The sequence below is a fragment of the Nothoprocta perdicaria genome, unplaced genomic scaffold (assembly GCF_003342845.1).
Source record: "Nothoprocta perdicaria isolate Ctin4 unplaced genomic scaffold, notPer1 scaffold_4, whole genome shotgun sequence".
Classification (NCBI taxonomy): domain Eukaryota; kingdom Metazoa; phylum Chordata; class Aves; order Tinamiformes; family Tinamidae; genus Nothoprocta; species Nothoprocta perdicaria.
The window spans coordinates 6998075-7021175 of NW_020455643.1; the positions used below are offsets into that span (position 1 = coordinate 6998075).

The following is a 23101-nucleotide window of genomic DNA, read 5'->3' on the forward strand; positions in this document are numbered from 1 at the left end:
CTTTTTTTTTTTTTTTTTTTTTTGAAAAACTGAGGGCGATTGGGGTTGGATGCGGTGAATTTAGTTGAAAAATAATATATATTTTTTTCAATAATTCTTTAAAGACTCCGAGCTTATTTGTGTCACCCGAAAGCTTCCTGCACCATCACCCTGCCTGGAATGCTAGGATATTACAGGATCAATGCAAAATACCCTCAGCTGTCGCCCGTCAGTCATTTCCCCTTAAGCTGGGCTTCAGATGTTTAAGAATCCCAGCTCTTTTTATGGCAAGAGCCTCGTGCCCTCCTTCCAGGAGGGCCGGTTGCAGCCCGCATTGTGAGCGCTCTGGCTAGTGCTGCTCGGCCTGCCGTTAATCTCGGGATTCTCCTAAGCCACCGTGCTCGGCCACATACACAGGGTGACACTGCACACCCGGCTTGCAGGGGGCGGGGTGGTGCTGGCGCCCTCCCCCAAATTTTTTCATTCTTCCAGCTGTGCATTTGTCTTGGAATTTGCGTGGAGATTATAGGGAATCTAAAGACAGTTGGTGCTAAAAGGACCAGCTGATCTGTACTGGGTGGGTTTTTTTTTTTCCTTTCTTTCATTCCCCTCCCTCCTCTTTTAACTGCCAGTCTATTAAAAGAGTGAAATAGGAGAAACTCCTAGGGGGAAAGAATGCAGTGGGGTTAAACTATGTCCACTTGCCATGTGCGTTTATTAGATTTTTACCAAAATCAATTTAAATTTCATAAATACATTTTCAGTGAAATTTTTAATGCTTCCATGAAAACATACCTCAGAGTCATTTGTGTTTAAAACCAAATAAACACAAAAGATTTTTTTTTTTCTTTTAAATCCTTCTGTCCACTAGTAAGTCCAGAATTCAGAGATATTTAACTTTTCCAGCTTGTGGTGCTCGGCAACTTTATAAACTGGATTAGTTGTTTCTTCTGCTTAAAAGGAATGCATGACTAATGGGAGCATTAGAAGGTATGCTGAATTCTTTGGTTGAAAGGATCTCTGTGCATGGAATTGGTTATAATAAGCTTGATTTAAAATCTGCAGTGATAATGCCCTCTTCTAAATTACTGAGAATTGTCAGGTTGGATTAACACCATCACGTGTTCAGCACTGAATGTTGGTTAACAAAAGTGCATTTTAAAATCAGAAATGACCTTAGTGGCTCTCATATAAAATGGGTATTTGTTCCAGTGGCTGGAAGGTTAGAATATTTGGACCCAAAATAATGAAATATCCATCTCACTGTTAGCACTGCCACTCCCCCCCCAAACTGTATAAATAAAACATTATTTCAAAAGATTCTTTTTGCTAGTTAAATGCAATCAAATATATGTCAATGGCTCCATCTTGTGAGTCCTGCTCTTGAGGTTATGGGCAGGATTTGGAACTAAGCAAGTTACAGCAATTTTATGCTAAACTTGGGGAGCAGTGGAGGAAGCCCTTTCTGGTTAAGTATTTTTTTGGGGGGGGACATTGAAAGTGATATCATCATTTGTAGGAATGAGGATTAGATGTGAATCACCTCCTCTCGTATTGTATAGAATGTGGCAAAATTACTTTTTTTGAAGGGAAAAGTGCAATTTAAAAGACGGATGGAATTTGAGGTTTTCAACAAAAGTGAAACCTCACTGAGTTTGAGGTTTTAACTTGAGATTCCTTAACTTGCCGTACCTCATGTTAAAGATGAGAAGCTTCCTGCTATGCCAAGGTAAAACCCAGAAGCGTTATATAAACAGTTCCATGGCAGATTTTTCAATGGGTTTATAATAAGGTCCACAACTAGTTGTAGAATGGATGTTGTGATGAAACCTGTTGGATTAGCACCTCTTGAAAGTTACTAGAGGAAACTTGTGATGTCCTTTGTAGGTTTTTCTGTTTCTTTGTTCATTGATCTTCAAGAAAATTCAATTTTAACTTGGAATCTATCATGTACAAATGTTATGTTTATTATAAATTAAAAAGTAAATGATGGTCTTTAAAACACTCAAAGTTTCAATATTTTTCACATTGCATAAATCCACAGACAATAAGGCCTGAATTTCATGGTGGTTTGTCTTGTGTCTGAAGAGACATGAACTATATTTAGTTATGTATCTCCAAACCARTGTTATGTGGCGTTTGAAAATAACAATATAATCTGCAGAACAGGTCTGTGTGGGGAGGCTGCATTTAGCCAGCCCCTGCAGCTCTTTGTACTGAGCATCTGTGGTTTTTAGAAATTGAGTAACAGGGATAGGGCACAAAGTGGTTCTGATCTCGTGAAGAAGGTCAGATTTGTGTTGCAGAACAGGGAGAAGAGGCTGATGAGCCCTGCTGCTTGGGGATCCCTCGTATTAGAGATGTATTAGACACTTGGCAAGATGAATGGTTGATGCTTTCTAATAGCTGAGGAAAGCGCTGCAGGTTAGTTCTTGCCTTTGGGATATGAGAGACTTACTGGGTGCAAAGAGCTGGCTGGGAAGGTGATGAGACTGGGACCCTTAACAGATGGGAAAGACTTCTTGGGTGAAAAATGGCCAAATGCATCTGGATTTCTGTGAGAATATGCCTAGGAGCATGAAATGCAGCCTCATCCTGAGCTGACTGCAATGTTTTCAGGTGCAGTATGTTTGCTCACATGGATTGGCTTGCAGATTGGAGTTTACAGTAAAATGACACCAAGGTAGATACATTGAATATCAGATAACTTACCCTGCAGGGAATCCTTCCATGGCATCTAAACTATAAAGTTTTCCATTTAAATTCTTCATTATGGGGATTTGCATGTGAAAGCTCACTCTCCAGTGTGTTGTGTTCCCTTGTTCTAGAGTGGTAGCTGCTTAGAGAATTTAGAAGATGAAGTACATGATAAAAATGGGGATTAGAATTGAATTCTTGACCTTCAGTTTACAGGTTCTAAAGTGTTTCCTTTTTGATCCCTTCTTTCTTTGAGAGACCTGGTGGTTTTGTTATCAGGATTTGAAATGCGCCTTAAGGTAGAAAATAGCCGATGTATTCCTAAAAGAAAAAAAAAACAAAAGGTGAAAGAGAAGTACACAGCACTTTGCATGTAGAATATAAAAACATGATAACCTGYGTGAGGAAAACTCTTAGGTATTGATAAAAAAAAAATAGTTTGGTGAATGGAATGACTTCCTTTTTAAGAGATCTTGTCATGGTCAGCCTTTATTAAATCAAGACTCAAGGGCTGGGAAACTTCAGGCCTTTCAAAGTTTTTGCTGATCTCTTGGAACTTGTGTAGACTGCTGCATGAAGTGTTTGTAGTCATTATTGCTGTTGAAGAACCATTGCCTGACCCTTTTAGGATCAGTCTGTAGAGAAAATCTTTCTGAAGTTTTGCGCTTGGGAATCTTCTGCATATAAAGAAAGCACTACAAACAATTTGAATCATTTTAGTGCTTTATAAATAAGCCTAAACCAGGAGATTCAGAGCTGAAGTTTTTGTATAACTCTTACTGAAGACTCTTGAATTTTTTGCTTCTTTCCTTTCACAATTGTAATTATCTGTCATAAGTTWAATTAAAGTTGTTAAAAATGATCGTTCTTCAATTTTCTTACATGATTTTTATTTTAATGATTGTACTTCGCTGCAGGCACATCTGTTTTATTGTGTAAGCAGATGCAACTAAACATTTCTAACGAGAAGTAATATTCATTTTTTAAACTACATTTTTTTGATCCTATGACTTTGTTTGCAACTTTTTTTGCAGTTACTTTTATTTCTGAGTGGAAACAGATATGGAGATATGTCCCCTTGTAATAAYTAAGTGGGACTTCAGTGCTACAGAAATGCTTGTGTAAGTTAGCTTCAGATACCAACAGCTCTTGGTTCTTAAAGGGCTGGTAATTGGATATAGGCTTCTTGACCTTTATGTCACTGATTCAGAAACCCTCTGTGGTACTAGATGCCAAAGCATTTAGTATCTGAAATTTGCTCAGCAGTAAGGTGTATGTGACTCAAAAGTCAATGCGGTTGCTATCTTTGGAGGGACAACTTGCAGCTAAACTAACRGCATCTCAGTTTGGGCTGTCTACCTTGTGACTGAGATACAGTTAAGACAAGATAAAGAGAGAACTTAAGATTGTTTCTGTCTGCTATACAGATTTTAGTGTTTTGCCTAGCATTTGTCTGCCAGTTCCCTCTAAGGGGTCTTTCTGTAAATCTTCATTTATTCATTTATATTGCCAGCAGATCCTAATCCTAAATCCATAAGCAAAACCGAAGTGAAAAGGAAACTATCTATGTGTGAGAGATGGCCTGGATTGTGTTAGGCAGTTCCTTTGTTATGAGATGAGGAAGTCTCTGCTKTTGGTGTAGATGATCCTTTTGTAGTTTCCTCCTTTACCTGTCACAACATGGCCTTTTATTGAGCTTGGCAGATCTCTGCTCACAAACCTAGGCTAGAGCCCTAGCTGTTTTACCTAGTGTCTTGTGGTGGGAGCTTGGGTTCTGCCAAGTYAGTGTCGGACACAGGTCTGTGTGAAAGTGCCCCGAGAGCCAGCATGACATTAATAGCCTCTAGTACAGTATAGTGTCCTGTATGTATCATGAGCGGGGGTGCAGCAAGCAGGGCATACATGGACTTTGAAGAGAAGCAGCTTGCAGTGTAATCTGAGTGACTGACACTAGGGTCTGGACAGGCCTAATCAGAGGGCTGGCAYGGTGAGGTCGCATGTCTTTCCCTTCCTGTCTTCTGCAGTTTCATATATGGTGTAAAAGGCTTTTAGGTTTGTTACATGTAAATTTGCTTGATATTACAGATTACTACATAAACAGAATTGCTGTTTATGATTCCAGTATATTTACTGATGAAGTGTTAGTGACTTATTCTGCTGTGTGACCTGTGTTTGGAATGAGATGTGTAAGGAACATGCGAAGAACTCAAACTTGAATATTGGCGTTGTCCATCTCTAGTCATTCTTGTGAAACAGAACTTGAGAAATGAGCTACCTTGCTCATTTCTCAGCGAAAACCAAGAAGGTGCACTTAATTTCCTAGCAAATGTTTTTGTCGTAGCATCAGATATAACTAGTACAAATATATTTATATAGGCCACCTTGTTGATAAAGTACTCTTTTGAAATGCAGAGTTAAAAATATAAAYCTTAGTCCTTTGTGGTTTTATACGTTCATCAGGTTGTTCCCAAAAAAGCCCTGTAAACTTAGTAATATCTATTTTCTTAGGTTCAGGGCAAAGCTGTGAACGTTTTTTAATTGTCTCTAATTGTTAAATTACTGTAAGATTGCAGTAAATCTCTTCCTGACATAGGCTTTTCTTGCTGCCTGTATGAAAATTACCTAGTATTTTCCAGATCAAATGTTTCTGGCAGGAGACAGAAGGCAGGAGGAATCATATTTTTATTTCTTTTTTCAGGATTGTGTAGCTATGTCCCGATCTGTAATCGGATCTTTAAAATATTAGATAAATAATATCATTAGATAAATAATAAAAGAAAATGGAGAAACTGAAGATTCATTTCCATCCTGCAAACTTGATGTACGCTTCAAGCAAGCTTTGACACAAAAACATTCCAGATTAAAATGACCTAGTGTCCCTTACCTCTTCTAAAAGTTGGTGTTAACTTGTATGCGTTTCCTCATCTGATTTGTTGCACAGGCTTAACAAGAGTAGGAGTAGGTGATTAGAATTTGTGTTTTGGTGTCCGTGTTCGTGAAAACTTGTTGACCTGCAACCTAAGACATGTCCTGAAGCTCCTCCTTTTGAACTGAAGGCTGCTGTGCAGGGTCACTTAYGATCATATCTGCTACAGACTCGTGTAAGGGAATCAACAGCAATGAAGTGCTCACAAATGCTTTAAGTCCAAATTGATTTCATCTTTTTTTTCCTAGAATAAACACTTTAAAAATATATATATAATATTCAGAGGTCTCATTTAAATTGGCAGTTGATGAGCTGCAGTTTCCCGGTTGTCTTAAACCATAGATCCATGTAAATTATGTAGATTCTTAAGGCAGATCTTTGGGTGATTGTGATACCCAGAAGAAAAATCTGCATCCTGTCAAATGCGAGATGCACTCTGGAAAACTAGTATTCTGAACAAACTGCAAATCTGCACACTGAAGAGTGCATTTAACCCCACAAATGGAGCTCTTGCTGTAGTTATTGCCTTCTGTATTTCAGTCACTGTTGACTAATCCAGCTATATCTGTGATATGACTGAGTAGCAGAAAAGCTATTTAAAGGTTCATACATTCATTCAAACTACAAATAGCCAAAGGTGAGTGCTCAGTATCGTACAAAATTTACAAGGCAAGAAGTTAGACTATAAAGCATAGAATAATGTATCTCTTTTTCCCTCAAATAAAACTATTTTAGAAACTTTCTGGAGAGTTTCGTATGATGTATTATGTTATTCATGTGCTAATAATAGMTAGAGGCACTAGATTTTTGCATTATTTTCAAAAATGCAAATGTTTTACTTTTTTTGTGAGAGCTTTTTTTTTTTAATTGTTACTTTGTTTGGGGTTGTGCGACTACCTAGAAACATCAAGTCACTTGAAGCCCCATTGTAGCCACCAAATGGTCTAAATGTGATTAAAATTTGACGTGAGTGCCACTTGACATTCTTCATATGGAGAATCTTTTTTGTGATGCAGAAAGTGCAAGTCCCTAAATTTAAAAATACTTAGGGAAAACTGACAATTTTTTTTTTTTTGGAAAACCAATGGTGTTATTGTTTCTTCTAAATGTCAGCCAAATTTGTTTTGACATCTGTTAACGCTGTTTTTATATTGGAGTTTCAAGTGATGTCTGATAACTTTGAAGGTAAAGGTCAGGACTGTAACTAGGAAAGAAATAAGCTGCTCCTTTTGACAGGCATAAATTCTGGCAGTATTTTGGGGCAGGCTTCATGAGGATAGTGGTTACTTCAGGTTGTAGTACAAATGAACCTTATAGACTGTATGGTAAAGACTGCTGCGCTGCTCCCTTTGGAAGTGGTGTGGTGGTTTTTTTTGTTTGTTTGTTTTGTTTGTTTTTGTTTTTGTTTTTTTCTTTCCTAGGGCTAAGGAGGAAGTTCATTGTTAAGAAGAATTAAACTTTAGATTTTTGTGTTTATCCTTCATGATATAACTTCGAGTTTCTACAATTAGGCGTTGAGCAGACCCTTTTTGGGTTTCAAAATAACATAATTAAGTAATCATATGATATTATTTAATGCATTATTTGTACTTTTRTGATCCCAAGTTCATCAACATTAAATATAGAGCATTATACATGATTYGAATTGAAAAATTCCTGGATGCCATGTAATCTGTACTTCTTATTTTTTTAATCTTATTTTATAAGTATTTCTGTTTGTGAGGCTACCATTTGTGCAGTGTCAGCTGTGTGCACAGCTGCTGTGCTCTGTGCTCTTGGGGTGCAGTTGCCAGTTAATTCATGGGATATCATCTATACAGTGCATTTCCTGGAACTTCTGTTAGTGCAGCTGTAGATCATACTCCTTTAAAACTAGTGTCCTTCTTGATATGCTCTCCTTGAGCCAATACTTTTCTAGCCTTGAACCAGACTACAGAAGTAGTTAGTGCAATTTCTGTTGTTCCTTTGTATGCTGTGGTGGTGTTTTTTTGTATTTCTTTGGTTTGTTTTTTGTTCTTCTGTTTGTGTTTTTTGGGGGGAGTGGGTGGTTTTTGTTTTGGGTTTTTTTTTTTTTTTGCATTGGATCTCCGTTCCTGAACAAGAAGTGCAAAAATTTTGTTTCTGCATAGATGTTTAAATACGGATATATATGTTAGATTGTGTATTCTTAGGATTTTGATGTAATCACTGCCTGCTTATAGAAGTCCATTGTTTTTTCCAAAGAATGAAGGGGAATTTTTTTCTACTTTTGTTTCTGGCAAAATCATAGTTAATGACGACAGGAGTGGGGAGGATATTTTAGGTTCTTTTGTCTTCCTCTGAGGTCCTGCAGGTCATTTGCCATATTGTCCTCTCCTTTTTGAAACATGGAAGGTGATATCACTGTGCAGATTGGTCTAGGGGACCATACTGCCAGCTTTTGTCCAACAGCAAACTGTTAGAGCATTCTGAAGGGGAGTTTGGGGGTTTGGGGTTCAGTTTGTATTTGAGGAGAGCATCTCTAAGATGCTACTTAATATTGTTTTGCATTAAGCTAACCGTCCTGGGCCTGTATCTCTCATTCCCATAAAACAGTTGTGTATGTCTGTGAATAAAACAACTCCAAAGGTCAGTTTTCAGTTATAAATGTGGTGAAGTCCAGTTTGTCTAGTAATGTGAAGCAGTTCACATGCGTTTCTTAGAATGACCATCTCTAAAATATTAGCAGCCTTAACACAGGCAGGGTGGTTGTGCTTTGGAAATTGAAATTATTGGAAGTTGGAGTGACAATCTGAGTACTGTTTGTTTTCAGGTTAAACTGCAGTTCCTGTCATGTTTTGTTTATATTTTTATTATTTTGCATGCAGTCATCTAACAATGTTTCTGTTTTAGGGATTCATCAAAGATGTTCATGAGGATTCACTCACAGTTGTATTTGAAAACAAGTAAGTCTTTTATAGAAGAATTGATCGTTTGTGTATCTCTCACGTTTTGACCTTAAGTGGAAGTGGTTTTTATTAAAATAGTTTTAGAAATACAGACTTGCTGTTGTATTCACCCTCTCCAGAAACTGCTTTCATGAATGGCTGTTATATCAGAAATTGATGTATTAGTTACTGCTGTTGATAGTCACTTATATTTTTGTTTGATATCTTTAGTACTGCCCCCACTAAATTTGACAGCCAAGCTTTGTTTGTATGTGTGTCTTTTTGGTTGGTTGTTTTTTGTTTTTCTGAATAATTGCAAATACCTCACGTTCTTATTTGGCCCTGAAGCAAAGAAGAATGAAAATGACGAAAAGTACTTTAAGCAATTTTTATTTATCTAATTTGGAGAATGCTGTTCAGAGTCCAGCCAAAGAGAAAGTATCATGACCATGAGTGATTTTTGTTTGATATCTTAAAATATCCTAATAATCCTGTTCAGTTTTCCGAAAGATTATTTCTGAGTGTTAATTTCTGAGTGCTAATTTGTGGGATGTGTAACCCTTAAAGGAACTATTGTACATTTGGYCTTCTAAATTTAGTATAGTTAGTTAGTACATTGGCACAGCAGTGATACTAGAGCCCTGTGGTGACAAGTTTTAAGATTCACCAACAGAAGGTGGAATAGAAATAAATACTTACTTTTGGAAGTAYTGCTCTATTCAAACTGATAACACCATGGAAAGCTTGAGAGTTTCTAAGGGTAACTGAAGATACTCTGGGATCCACGTTCTTTCCTGTTTCCCTTTTGCTTCGTGTGTGGAGATCCCAAAATCATGTCAACTTTTGATGTGAGAATAGTTGCTAGAGTCTGCTAACAGCCATTAGATTAGTCTCAATCTTTCTCCAAGGAAAAATGATGGGTAAAGATCATCCTAATGCTGGTGTGTGTGTGTGTGTATACGTATAAACAATCCCAGGGTATATATGTGGGTATGCATGCCTGTGTATACGTGTTAAAAAAAATAAAATAAAAAAAAAAAAAAGGAATAATCCTAGGCATAGCCCTGTAAAATCCAGTCTTTGTTTCTTTCTAGGTTGTATTTTCTTTTGTGAAAAATGATTAGAAACTTAAATGGCAACCTTGATTTGCCCCAACAGGTGACTGTGGAAGTTATTTCTGCCTCTTGCATTTTTGTATTCTCAAACAAATGGGCAGAACTTCCCCTAGAACATCCAGAAAGCCCATTGGGGTCTTGCATCCTGTTCTCCGCCTGAAAACATCTCTGACGTTTTAACATTCTGTGTCCATGTTCCTATTCTTTATGCTAGAGGCTTTTTGCCTGCAAAGCATATATTTTTACATTACAGTCCAAGTAAACTTGTGCCAGAAACTTAAACCAGAAGTGCCTCTGTTTCACAGGAGGGTCTAACTCTTGGCAAACCTTTCTGCGGCTTAGTATCTGTGTCACTGATGTATTTTATAAAATGTTTGGTGGCAGCAGCCATATTGTAAATAGGTTGGGTTACTGCATTGGTGTCGAATGTTTCTTTTTTAACAAAGGTAGTATTTTCCAGGAAATATATACCATTCTAGCCAACTTCTGTGATGTAAATCTGATAAATTACTATTTTTCTCAGTTAAATTCATAAGGGCTTTAATAGAATGAACATTAGCCATAGTGTAATGTCCCAAGTGTATCAACAGTGATCAGCTCTAGTGAGGTAAACAAGCCTGAGGTGCTTGTGGCTGCCTGAATAGTCAGTTTGCATTTCTGTTGTTGTTACATAATCTTCACCTACAGTTATTGTAAGGTTCCCACAATATGTGTGCTAACAGAGACTGCTAATGATACAGCCTTGTGGCCCTGACAGTTACTAGTTGGTTGGCAGATAGACTTCATTTTTGTGAGCAATGTTTTTGGAATTAAATAGTTGGAGAATGAATACATGAGGCCCAGGAAGAACTGGAAACTTTCATTGCTGTGTATTACTGAATATTGTGCATAGAGGCACAGCTTCACAGGACTATGGGAATTTCAAATGGCCACACTGGAAGAAAAACTTATTTTTGCTTGGATGTGGTTTCTTATTATTTGTGCTAATACTTGGGATGATCTTTTTACTTATTGGGCATTAGCCCTATCTGATCTCCGTATATAATTTGTAGTCAGTCAGGAGTACCTTTGTTTGATATTTCATTAATGAGTTCTTTCCTTTTTGAACTCTTTGCCATCAGGACCTCCATACTTCTTGTGCTGAAAATTAAGTCCTTAATCATTGTGTAGATGATAGCATCAAGTCTCTATTGGTCCTTCTGCTTTTCATAAATGGACTTCCTTTGCATGATTCTTCACCATGATTAGATCTAGAAGTAATGGCTTACAGCAATTTCAAGCAGATTTTGCTGCAGATGAATGTTCTTGAAATCACAGTGTTTCTTTATAGGCAACATATAATTGGGAAGTTTTATTTAAGCTGCCATTTGCCAGATTGTTCAACAAGTCACAGTTGAAATTCTCATGAGAAGTCATCACCTCAGCCGAGCTGGAGCGGTTTGTTTGCATCCCGGTGTTCAGCAGTGATTATTACTTGCACAGATTCAAAACTCAACTTTTGTGTATTCTACCATTAGGGACTTTATTTTGTCCTAAACTCTTGCGACTTGTCGTTACATCGTGAATGTGGTAACAGTGAGTTTAGTGACCATTGTAGTTACAACAAAAGGAAATGAATTGCAAGTTACTCTTAGTACTTTCTGCCATATTTCATGAATAGAAAGAGATTTAAATAATGCTTTATGACTGGAATAGCATCCAACTTCAGCAAAAGTTATTCATAATCTTGTTTTTTTTGTTGATTTTATTGTTTTTTTGACATTCCGCTATAGTTAGAAATAAAATGTTACGACAATGACTGAAGCAAAACCATATAGATGATACCTCGCATCTTGATTGAGTTGAGCGCAGGAGCTGTAAACTGTCATTTCAGATGAAACTTACGAGTTTGTTTATTCATCTTGTACAAAGGAGCAGAACTGCTGTTTGTGCTTGTTACAGACTTTCCCACTGCTTCCTCTGAGTTTGTTTTCCAGACGGTTACTGAGGAACGGTAAAAGCTTGTAGACAGAAATACAGACTTCTGTTAAGGTTTGGAATCAGATTTTCCTGGAATACTTAAAAGACCTGCTGTGAAAAGCAGGTGAAATGTTAGGCAGGTGTTGAATGAATGATTGAGCTTCATGGCTGGACTGCAAAGATAGTGTTACATCTCTGTGAAGACTTTGACTTGAGCAGTTGGAAATTCTTTCAAGAGTATCATGTAAGAGCCTTCTCACTAGAGGTTATGAAAGCACTTGAGAAGAACACAGGCAGTTTTAATGTTTTGAAGTTATTAAAAAAAAAAACTGCCATTAAATACTTTTCCCGATGTTATTTTTATCTAGATAAGATTTTCTGTTCCTTTACTTGATAAGGTTTATTTTCCAGCAGTGAAGAAATAGACTTGATATGGGAAGAGTTAGATAGAACCAAACTCAAAGTTCTTAAAAATAAGATTCTATAGGAAAGCAAGAAGAAAAATTATTGTTGCCCCCTTCCTCCAATTCTTTTCCTAAGACCTAAGTAAACTCGTGGGATAAYGTATAATGTCTGTTCACCTTTCAGTTGGCAGCCAGAGCGCCAGGTACCCTTTAATGAAGTCAGATTACCACCACCACCTGATATCAAGAAGGAAATCGGTGAAGGAGATGAAGTGGAGGTGAGTTTATTCACATGCTGACCTGTTGCAGAACTGACCATCCATTCAGGGCAGTGGTGATGTTTGTAGATACCTTATTGTAAGGGTTCGAGGTAAATCTTAAAGTTTTAAAATGTGTTGAGTGGTGAGTTTATGAAGCCAATGGCTCATATTGAGAATTGATGTTGAAAGCTGATGTCAGTAACAAAATAAAAATGTGTTAGTTTTCTGCTAGTATTTTGAAAGATGACAGCTTTTGCTTTCAATGGGCCTTTTTGTGTTCTTCATAGAAAATTAGTAATGGAACTTTTTAAAACAGCTTAAAACTTTTCAGAATTCAAACAAGTTATGGAATTTTCCACTTTTGATCTGGATTGCAACTGTCAGAAATGTTCTGATGTATTTAAGTTCTCATAACTCAATTTTTAACTCTGATTAAATATTCAATAGGAAAACATCTATTAGGAAATTTTATGAATTAACATTTTACAGAGAAGGGGGGAGTTAATTAGAAATTTTGCTTGAGATAGTGAAATAGAGGTAACTATTCTGCCACAACTTATTATAGTATCTTTAATAAACCCCAAACAGTAACTTTCTGGTTTTGACTTACCCTTAAAATGCATAAATTTCCTTTAAGATACCGCTATTAGTTTTAAGCCAGTAGTATAAGAAACTATGATAGCTTACAGGCAACTAACTGTAGGAATGTATAAGGAGTGAATGAAACTTGATAAAATTAAGGAAAAACTGAAAATTTTCAAAGATTTGCTTCTGTATCTGACCTTGCATTAGYTTTGTGGGGATTTCTTTAAATAGGGAAGATGCAATCAATCATATGACAACTTGGTTTATTTCAGTATTTCTAGGCACATTAAGCAAGCCAAAGACAAATAGCAACTTGAATTGTAGACTTCCTTCTATGCACAAGTGTAGTGTGTTAAGACGATATTTGCATTACTGAGAAATTGGCACTGTTGTTGTATTGCTTGAAATACATAATGTGTTGTCAATAAAACGGTGGAAATTACATAAACACTGTTGGGCAAAAATACTGAAAATCTATGTGGATAGCTGTCATTTTATACAAAAATGGTTTGGCCTTGTAGAGTTTTGGTTTTTGAAAATTTGAAAAGAAATTGATGCCATCTTCCCTTTCTATTCATCCAGGCAATGGAATTATACATGCATGTATTTTAAATGTATTTTATTGTTTTTTCCACTCAGGTTTATTCTAGAGCAAATGACCAAGAACCTTGTGGCTGGTGGCTGGCAAAAGTTCGAATGATGAAAGGAGAGGTAAATTATTTAAACCTTGCTGTTTTTGTGCATTAAAAACWTATGAAATATGCCAAACATGGAAGGTTCTTGTGATGGAAGAATTTTGAGTGAAGTACAGCCTACACAGAAGCATGACAACGCTGAACTATTAAGTTGAAATCATTCTGGAATGACCTTTGCTGCATTATACAACTGAGGGTTGTGTTTTTGTAACTGAGCAAGYTGCTTCCGTTATTAGCAGCTTAATTGATTGGAGGACTGTGCATCATAGCATGACTTCTAACAAACCTCCTTGGTGAATTGAACTTAGTGCTACTAAGTTAGAAAAGTGGCACGCTGTGGTTAAATCCAGAGTTTAAAGCTCCAGATTTAATTCTGATATTTAAGCAAGCTATCTGGTTGGGTAATGTCTTTACATTATTTTTATTTTATTTTATTCTCACTAAATTATAGTTAGGAGACTGGCTTTGGATGTTTGTGTTTTATATATGTGGAGTTTGGTTTTACTGTTGGGTATTGCAGTTGCATATGCAAAACAATGTACAGATTCAAACAGTTATGTGCGTGCATCTGTGTCTGTGTACCTGACATGATGTGTAAGACCTTAAATTGTTGAGAGAATTCAGCTYCTTCATAGGAAGGGTAATACCTTTTTGTTACTTTTATGGTGCTGAATTCCTAAAACCAAAGGAAACACAACTGAGACTAAAATTATTTTGTCTAGKTTCTGATAGTATTTTTAACAGCTGTCAAGAAAAAGTGCTGCTGAACTCCATAAAGCGAGATGGTGGTCTAAATATAATTTAAACAGTAATCAAAGAAAGGTTTTGGTTTGGCCCTTGTGAGAGAAGAGAATGTTAAATGAAGAGTACTTACACATACTGATATAAGTGATTGAATTGTGTAGTTGGTGCTGAACTTCTCTTGCATTACCCCGAGTCTAGAATTTTATTACTTATTACCTTGCTGTTATATTTGATTGGAAACTGTTTCCTAGATTGCTCAAAATAATATTCTTAGTTTGTGTGATTTTGCTTTAGTACTATTAAAAAGTAGCAAGAAAAATGTTCTAAATCATGTATTTAAATTAGCATTTATTAAATTCCTTGTTCTCTGGTATTTTCGATAGGGAACATGAGTTTTCATCTTCAGATGGCTGGAAYCTTATTATCAAATTTGTTCTACTATGATGCTTGAAAAAAAATCAGCTTTGATTTGTCAGTTTTTAATATGGTTTTATTTTAAATTCCTTGTGTTTTTGTTTGGTACCCAGTAAATRGGAAATTGATGAATCATGTTTCTGATAATTTGCTTTGATCTGATGACCAGAATTTAAAAGCATATGGTAACTGCTCTTCTGACTTCAGTTGTCTGTCATTTATTTTTCCATTACATCTACTTGTCTTTCTGCATGCTTCAGAGCAGCCTTATACGACTAGGGAAATAATAACCCAAACTTAAAACTGGGAAATAGTATGTGGAAAAGTATGTCATGACTTTAGTGATTTACTGTTTCCTGATAGTTGAGTAAATTTTGGCTTTAATAAGAGCAGATTTCTCTTGGGAGGGGGAGAAGAGGAGGAGGTAGCGCTGCACTTCTAACTTGTGCACAGGTAGAAAGGAGGCGCGAAAGCAGCTGTGTGAGGAAGCTGTCTGCCTAGCCAGACCTCGGATTCTTTGCACAGAAGCTTCTGTCTACCTAGGTTAAGAAGGAGGAATAGGAGGCGATTATTGGTAGGTTTTGTGCTCCTTAAATTGGGATAGTGTGCAGCAGAAAGATGTTGTACTGGTTTTATTGGTGGTAATGTTAGGGTGTCTTTGTCATTCTTAACTGGAGTTATCAATTTAATTACAAACAAATAATTTCTTCCACAGTTCTATGTCATTGAATATGCTGCTTGTGATGCCACTTACAATGAAATTGTCACTTATGAACGACTCCGACCTGTGAATCAAAATAAAACTGTCAAAAAGAACACCTTTTTTAAGTGCACCGTGGATGTTCCTGAAGATCTGAGAGATGCGTGAGTATCTCTGCACTCTTCAGTACAGCTGTTCCTCATTTCATTAGCAGCATTTACGACATGTTTACCCCATGTTTTTTCAGGAATATTCTTTCAAGTATCTTATAACCATAAATAACCTGAGCAGCAGTACTATGAAATGCTGAAGCAGTAATTTGTTTTAGTAACTGCTATTAACCACAAATTAAATTATGCCCATGTGAGGGGATGAGGAAATTGCAAATTCTGAACATTCTTTGCTGTGAAGTACTGACATGTGCTTGGTTCTCATGCTGCTGCTGCTGCTGCATGGTCTGTATTGATGCAGCTTGCTGAAATAGCACTTAACTGTATATCTTTTCAGATGTGCTAATGAAAATGCACATAAAGATTTCAAGAAAGCTGTAGGAGCGTGTCGAATTTTTTATCATGCTGAAACTGGGCAACTAGTAATACTGGTAAGTAATTTATCACTATAAATTTTGCATGAATTTTCAATATGCTCTTCTGGGGATGTATACAGCTGTCTTTACTTTTGTATGGAAAGTCTTGTAACTTGCCAAGCTATTTAAATKTTGAGAGATTTTAATATAAGTTGATGTCCAAAATGCATTTTCCATGGTATTCCTTTTGAAAGGGCTGTAAATATGCATACAGCCTAAATCTAGGAGCAACTTGCAGTCTCYCTATTAATAGTATTTCCTTTTCATAACAATGCAGTTCAGAGTGCAGCAGGTTGCTCAAACTGGAGTTCTCTGGAGCAATGAATTGCCTCTGTGCCCTTCAACCTGTGGCTGGGTTTCCCTATCAGATCTACCTCAGTTCACTCATGTTAACCTAGATTTGAACTGGCAGGTAGACAGCGTGGGTGACAGGGGATGAGAGCCTGAACAAGGAGGAGGGAACTAGCTGGGTGTCAGAGGGACTCGGGAAGGTTTTTGCAAAAGTAGCTTGGTTGTCCTTTTCAAAGGTAAGATGACGTCACCAAGCCCAGGAATGGATAGCTTGTTGTTCACTTAGGTTCCTCTGTGGCTATTTTTCTGATTGTATAGACTTTCTCCAGTTTATCTTCAATTCATTTTCCCAAATGTTAAATTGTCCACTTGAGTCTGACTTTCCAGACTTGGATTTTCCGTGCTTGTTTCTTTAGCTCCCCCACAGATGCAGTGAACGACACATGCAATGGTAAATGGATAGCTCCGTTTGTCTTAGGAACATCATGGGGAGAGAGGTAGAGTGTAGATCTAGTAGCAGAAATAAAATTTGTGTAAAAGATGCTGATGATTTTCCAAAATTTAGATGATCATCTAAACTAAACGGTAAACAGAAATAAGTTCCTGGTTTTGTCTTTTTGGTATGGATGATCTTAAAAATGAAACTTCAAATCCTTTTTGTCTTGTAGTCTGCCAGTGAAGCAACAGTGAAGAGAGTGAATATACTGAGTGACATGCATTTGCGCAGCATTCGTACCAAGCTTATGCTTATGTCAAGGAATGAAGAAGCTACAAAACACTTAGAAGTAAGTTGTAACATGGAATTTGTTACTTGAGAGCGAGCTTCTAGCTGAACCTAACATTCATCCACATTCATGCCATGTGATTTTTGTCTTCTCTTTAGTGCACAAAGCAGCTTGCTGCAGCATTTCATGAGGAATTTGTAGTCAGAGAAGATCTAATGGGACTTGCTATAGGAACACATGGCAGTAACATACAACAAGCTAGAAAGGTTCCAGGTGTTACTGCAATTGAACTTGAAGAAGATACTGGTACTTTCAGAATCTACGGAGAGGTAAGGGGGAAAACTTTTATGACCTTAACAAGCATTTCACTTTTTTCCTGGAGAGGGGGAGAACCTTGTATAGCTAAGGAAAGAAAGTAGCAGTTTTCTTGAGTGCCGATATACACACTCGAGTCATAAGAACTTGTTCTGTGTGTACTTGGTGTTAGAGGCAGTATTGCAGTGGTGGTGTCCATAAGACATATTCTGTCCTAAGCAATCCATGTGCTGATGTGTGAATTCAAGGTTAATTGCACATCTCAAGGGAACACTTGATTGATCTTACTTGATTACAGTTTTTCTTTAGAGTTCTTCTGCTGTCCTTTGATACCCTATTTACTTTCTAAATCTTTTTTCTTCTGTTTGGTATTTGATCCTCTGAACTAGCCAAGTAAGTTAAGAAATGTAACTTCTCATCCTTTTGTTTTGTTAAATTAATGCTGGATTTGGCAATATAATCCTGGGTTGCTACAAACCAACATTTGTGTGACTTTAATGATAGCACTTACCTTTATTTGATGTGCTTTAAGATTCTCAAGAGTCTTAAAATGTGGCTTTGCATTAAAAGTATGGTCTGTCCAGGAACTAAAAGAGTAATGATGCCGCTTTCACTAGGGCTTTGTCAGATCATTCCTCGAGGGAGTTTTATCCCATGGTACCAATACAACAGGGGTCCTAAAAACCTGAATCTTGAGTATTAGCACTTCTAGAAGTCCTTAGTACCAATACAACAGGGGTCCTAAAAACCTGAATCTTGAGTATTAGCACTTCTAGAAGTCCTTAGTCATCTACTGTTTCAAGATTCCTTGCTTTTGAGTTATTCTGTATCCTTGTCAGGGTTATGATTTCTTTTAGCACTGGAGAGCTGTATTTTCACTGTGATTCAAGAGCCTTATGAAATTTATAAGTTGAGAGGAGGACAAACTTGCAGTCAGAAAATGGTGGGGGTTGGTTTTTCTTTTGGTTTTGTTTTCCACTCCCTAAACTTTACAATTAGGAGATAAGAACCAGCTGATTTCAGATGATCTGGTAGCTGAAATTCCTTTACTGGAAAGAAGCTTGTTCCCGTTGCAAACTTGGTGGAGCCCCAGAAGATGAGTCTTTACTTGCAGAAGTCCTCTTTCCTGGGCAGAGGGAATTGGCAAAAGGATTCAGGTTAACTGTTACCAAGACCCTTTAATGTCCTCATGATGAGTTACTCTTGGTTCACTCATGTACTTAGTTTTGTACTCCTCAGTATATCTATGAGGTTTATGTTCCTGTCTAGAACCTTCAACACTTCTAGGCCACAGGACTTAGAAGTTCCTTCTCAACTTAGTACTGCCCATGGAGTCACGTCCCCCAACTTGTGAAGAAGAATCTGACGAGTTTAAGCACAATAGGATATTGAGCCTGTTCCAGTTAAGCTTTTGAACTGTGAATGGATGGCTTACCCATCTGAACGCTGATACCTATTGACAATTTTTTTTCATCTTCTGAGGTACTSTTTGAGAGGAACTTGAGGATATTTTGCCCAAACAGCCTTCATACACTGTTTTATTGGGCTGAGAATGAGTCACAGAGGTTGCATTTGCGCTCAAGTTTTGAAAGCTTGTGGCCAAGTTTAAACATGCATATGGTGTGTTGGAGAACCAGTTACTGGCAGCTATTTGTTTAATCCTTCCCATTAACTGCCTGCTTGTCTGAAAGGAGTTGTGAAAAATGAAGTAACAGGCACACCTATGAGACTGTTGTGAGCTGTAAAATTGATTATGGTCTCTTAGAGTTCATTGAAGGTGAAAATTCGCGTTGTGTWAATGTCTGTTAGCATCGTTTTAGTGTTACTTCTTTGTATGCAGCATAGCCCTCGTTTCCTACAGCAGCTTTCTGCTCTCTCTCTACCTGCTCCAGTCCTTAGTTGACCGTATTTCACTTGCTGATGTTTTGGCCTGTGTCAGGAGTCAAGATCTGTGAATTTTTTTTGTTCTTCTCGAACCCTCGTAGTTTGACTGAAAGTGCCAGGAGCACGCTGGGGTGACCTTCTGTTTGTTTGTTTCCTCTTCCTAAAAGATAAGTGAAAGAGTTGAGATGTTACTGTATTAAAGAAATTGTGATCAAAAAGATGTATTACTACTGACTAGACAATGATGCTTTTTTTTTTTTTTTTAGTCTACAGTTCTGCCGTTTCTAATTTGAGGCTGTCTATTTCTTGCTTCAGTATCTGTGAAGCCTCAATTAACAACTTTGTCATTTAGTAACAAAGCTATAAAAGAGCATTTGCAGGAGTTCTCCCCACCAGCTAATAATGTTGCCCTGTCTTGGAAAATATGCYAGAAATGAGTCATGTCCAGAAACCATTACTTTAGAAGAAAAAAATATCATGATTGTCKTATCAATTGTGAAATGGAGGTGGTATGTGATGAGGACAGACTCTTTAGTGCAGTATGCTATTTTTGACATTAAAATAACCATGTGTTGTGTGCTGTTCTTCGTGGCGACATACTTGTCCCCCACCCCAATCTCCACTAGGCTTCTCCTTCCTAGGTTGATAGCTGTGTAAAGAGTATAAAAGAACAGTGCTGATGAACTGTGGCTGAGCAGTGCTTGGTGAAAGCCCCATTATGGCTGTGGGTGATTTAGTTTGTTTGCACTTTCCCCTCTTACCCTTCCTGACAACGAAGTCCCTCCTCTCAGCCTTGCAATGAACCATCTTTTTCCCCTCTCGCAAGCAGAAGTACCATAGAGATTTGTATCCTTGCTGTTAGTACCCGTTAGATTACTGAAGAGATGGTGTTGCTCACTGCTGGTAGCACAGAGCAGTAATGAATTTTACTGCTGATGCTACCACAGCATCTGCAGTGGGATGAATTAGGAACTGCATGATCTGGCATTTCCTTTAGAATAACTTAGTATTCTGATAGGACTTTACAAGTATGTTTCTTTTGAGTAAAGAATCTTTGTGATATTTGTTATTTTACACATAGACATTAGATATTGTCCTGATTTTGGAGAAAGGAATATAATTAGGCTAACCAGAAACTGCTTCAAGATAGATCTGCAGGATGTTTAAGTCTAGATTTTCTTGTGATAAGTTGCAGAGGATGTTTTCAAATGTCTTAAAATAGCATGTAGAAAAAAAAAATCATTACTCATGCTTTGCTTTGCCACAGAATTTTGTTTCTGAGCATTTACAGGGTTATTTCTCTCTTTTAGTTCTAAACTTGATGACTTGAAGCTGCTGAAAGAATTTTACTTCTAACATAATTAAATTCACAAACTCCTTTTTTTATTCATTTCCAGACTGCTGATGCAGTGAAAAAGGCTAGAAGCTACTTGGAATTTGTGGAGGATTTTATTCAGGTTCCCAGAAATCTTGTTGGTATGTAATACTGCTAATACTTGAAAACCTGCGGGAAGACAACCTGAGAGCTATACATTATTGTTGATAATGTCAATTTTTATCCCATAAAATATATGTATAAAATATTATAAGTAGTATAAAATGTATATTAAATATTAAGACTCTCATTCTCAATCTAGAAATAGGCATTTATTGCTTTGCTGCAGTTTGAAGAAGGCTTGTTTTCCCAAATGTGTAAATGCCTATTAGGATAGGTTCTGTCTCATAAGCTGCTTAAAGACAGAGTTTACCTCTGTTTGCCCTTCCGGAGAACAACACATCTTCCCCTAGTTCAGTCCTCATAAGGTCCTATTTCTATTTCATTACCTCTTTCTCTTTTTTTAGCCTGCTTGTTTGAGTCTGGCAGCTTCCTTCTCTGCATTACCTGCCTGTAAGCAAGATAGGGATGAGGAAGCTAAATATAATGTGTAAAATCTTTTTTTTTTYYTTTTTTTTTTCTTTTTTCTCTGTATTGTGTTCTGGCTAATGTGAATATGCCTATGCAGAAATTGCAACACTAGGCTTAGAAACATATTTCCTGAAAAAGGGCCTAGAGTAGCTGTACACTTCCACAAAGCAATTACATAATTTACATTTGTAATGAAAACAACCATCCTGGCTAATTCTCTTATGGCTTATGGTTGACTCTGTAAACAGAAGAATATTTAGCTACATTTTCTGATGACATTGAAGTAGAACTTGTTCATGACTTAAGTTGAAGCTATCACGTTATGAAATGAAAAAAAAAATCCTTAAATTTCCCATATCTGTCTACAGAACTCTGTAGTTTTAATGCAAGTCTAGTTTTGTTTGAAAGTTGACTGTAGAACTGATCAAACTTGCTTATACATTTTGAGGATTATGCTAGAAGCTTTGCCCTGTTTTTTTTCTTATAGCACAGTGGGGGCATGCTCAGGTTGCTGTTGCAATTATGTTGTACCTAACTGAAATATCAAGACACACAACATGTTGTTTTTCACACTGATTCAAAATTAACCCTTCTTGCCCTCTGAAGGAAAAGTTATTGGAAAAAATGGAAAAGTGATTCAGGAGATTGTAGACAAGTCTGGAGTCGTGAGGGTGAGAATTGAAGGAGATAATGAAAATAAACTACCCCGTGAAGATGTAAGTATTTTATTCTTTCTTCCTGTAGCTATATTTTTGATTTTGTTTAATGTGACATTTTCTTTTTGTTAAAAGAATACAACGTGGCAAAGTTTTTATCAAGTGAAAACTTCTTTGCCATGAGTGAAATAAGAGTGATTTAGGACATTGGAATGCAATCAGTGTTTTGTCTTTGCATCATTTTTCAATTCATAAATAGGCATTTTGATCTATGCAGTATATTTATTTTAGCGCCCCCCCCCCCCCATGGCTGACATACAAGGATGATTATGTCCATGTTAACAAAAATCACTAAACTGCCATTCTCTGGCACCCCCGCATAAAAATTTGACTGAGATATTTTAGGTGTCTGTGACGTGCCTGATGGGATGGAGCCAAGTTGGTGAATTGTTTAACAATTTTTTTTGTCTGCAATTGGACTCAATCTTAAAGGTCATCTGTGATTCTACAGCCGGTTCTATAACTCGTCTATAGATAGAGACATGAATTTTTACATCTTTTTGGATTGACATCTTTCTGTAAATTTTGTATTAAGTGTAAATGTAATTAAGTGTATTAAGTGTAAATGTATTTTATTAAGTGTACAAGTGTAATATGGTATTGATGCTGTTAATATTTACACATTTTAAGCATATGAACTTCAGTCGAAAACCATCATCTTATAAGACACAAGTGACCCCCTAGGCGTCTATTTTCTGGATATGTTTTGATGCCTCCCACCTGCTGAGGTGGGAACCTGTGTAGTGGTTGTGCTGGATGTGAGATATAAACAATATGCATCAAGTTAGCTTGACTGCWGCAGTAGCTTGCTGGGGATGCTACATCGTCTTGGCTCCTTAACGTACAATAAATGTCCTGTCCTCACCCTAATTTATAAGCCTATTTCTATTGCAACTTTGATGCAGATCGGGATCCAGCCAGCATTTTTTTAAAGTAATTTGAACTTTTTGTTCCAACTTGTCATTATGCTGTTTTGATGGTAATGTTCTTTCTGAAAATACAGTTTGGTGCTTTTGTTTTCCTAGGGAATGGTACCTTTTGTATTTGTTGGTACTAAAGAAAGCATTGGAAATGTCCAAGTTCTTTTAGAGTACCACATTGCTTATTTAAAGGTAAGTGTTAAATTTTGTATTTTGGAGAAAAAGAACTTGTAGAGGAAAGTTAGAGTCAAGTAGAGGAGTTCCTAAGAACTGCAGTGGAATTTGCGATTGTAAAAACATTCATCTGGAAATTGGGTACTGAAGTTCAGTGCCCCAAACCCTCCTGTGTAGGTAGGTGTCCCATAGGCCCTTTC

At 37.0% G+C, this 23101-nt stretch overlaps 1 protein-coding gene across 4 annotated transcripts in view; it reads left to right on the forward strand.

Annotated features, from left to right (window-relative positions):
• The window catches only part of FXR1 (FMR1 autosomal homolog 1), a 31517-nt gene that overhangs the window by 367 nt on the left and 8049 nt on the right, over positions 1–23101 (forward strand). For all 4 annotated transcript variants that reach the window (XM_026045465.1, XM_026045463.1, XM_026045464.1 and 1 more), the window contains exons 2-11: positions 8474–8526; positions 12171–12264; positions 13471–13542; positions 15400–15548; positions 15892–15985; positions 16930–17046; positions 17145–17315; positions 20583–20661; positions 21698–21807; positions 22833–22919. In XM_026045465.1, coding sequence (XP_025901250.1) covers positions 8474–8526; positions 12171–12264; positions 13471–13542; positions 15400–15548; positions 15892–15985; positions 16930–17046; positions 17145–17315; positions 20583–20661; positions 21698–21807; positions 22833–22919 — 1026 coding nt within the window. The remainder of the gene's footprint in view (positions 1–8473; positions 8527–12170; positions 12265–13470; positions 13543–15399; positions 15549–15891; positions 15986–16929; positions 17047–17144; positions 17316–20582; positions 20662–21697; positions 21808–22832; positions 22920–23101) is intronic.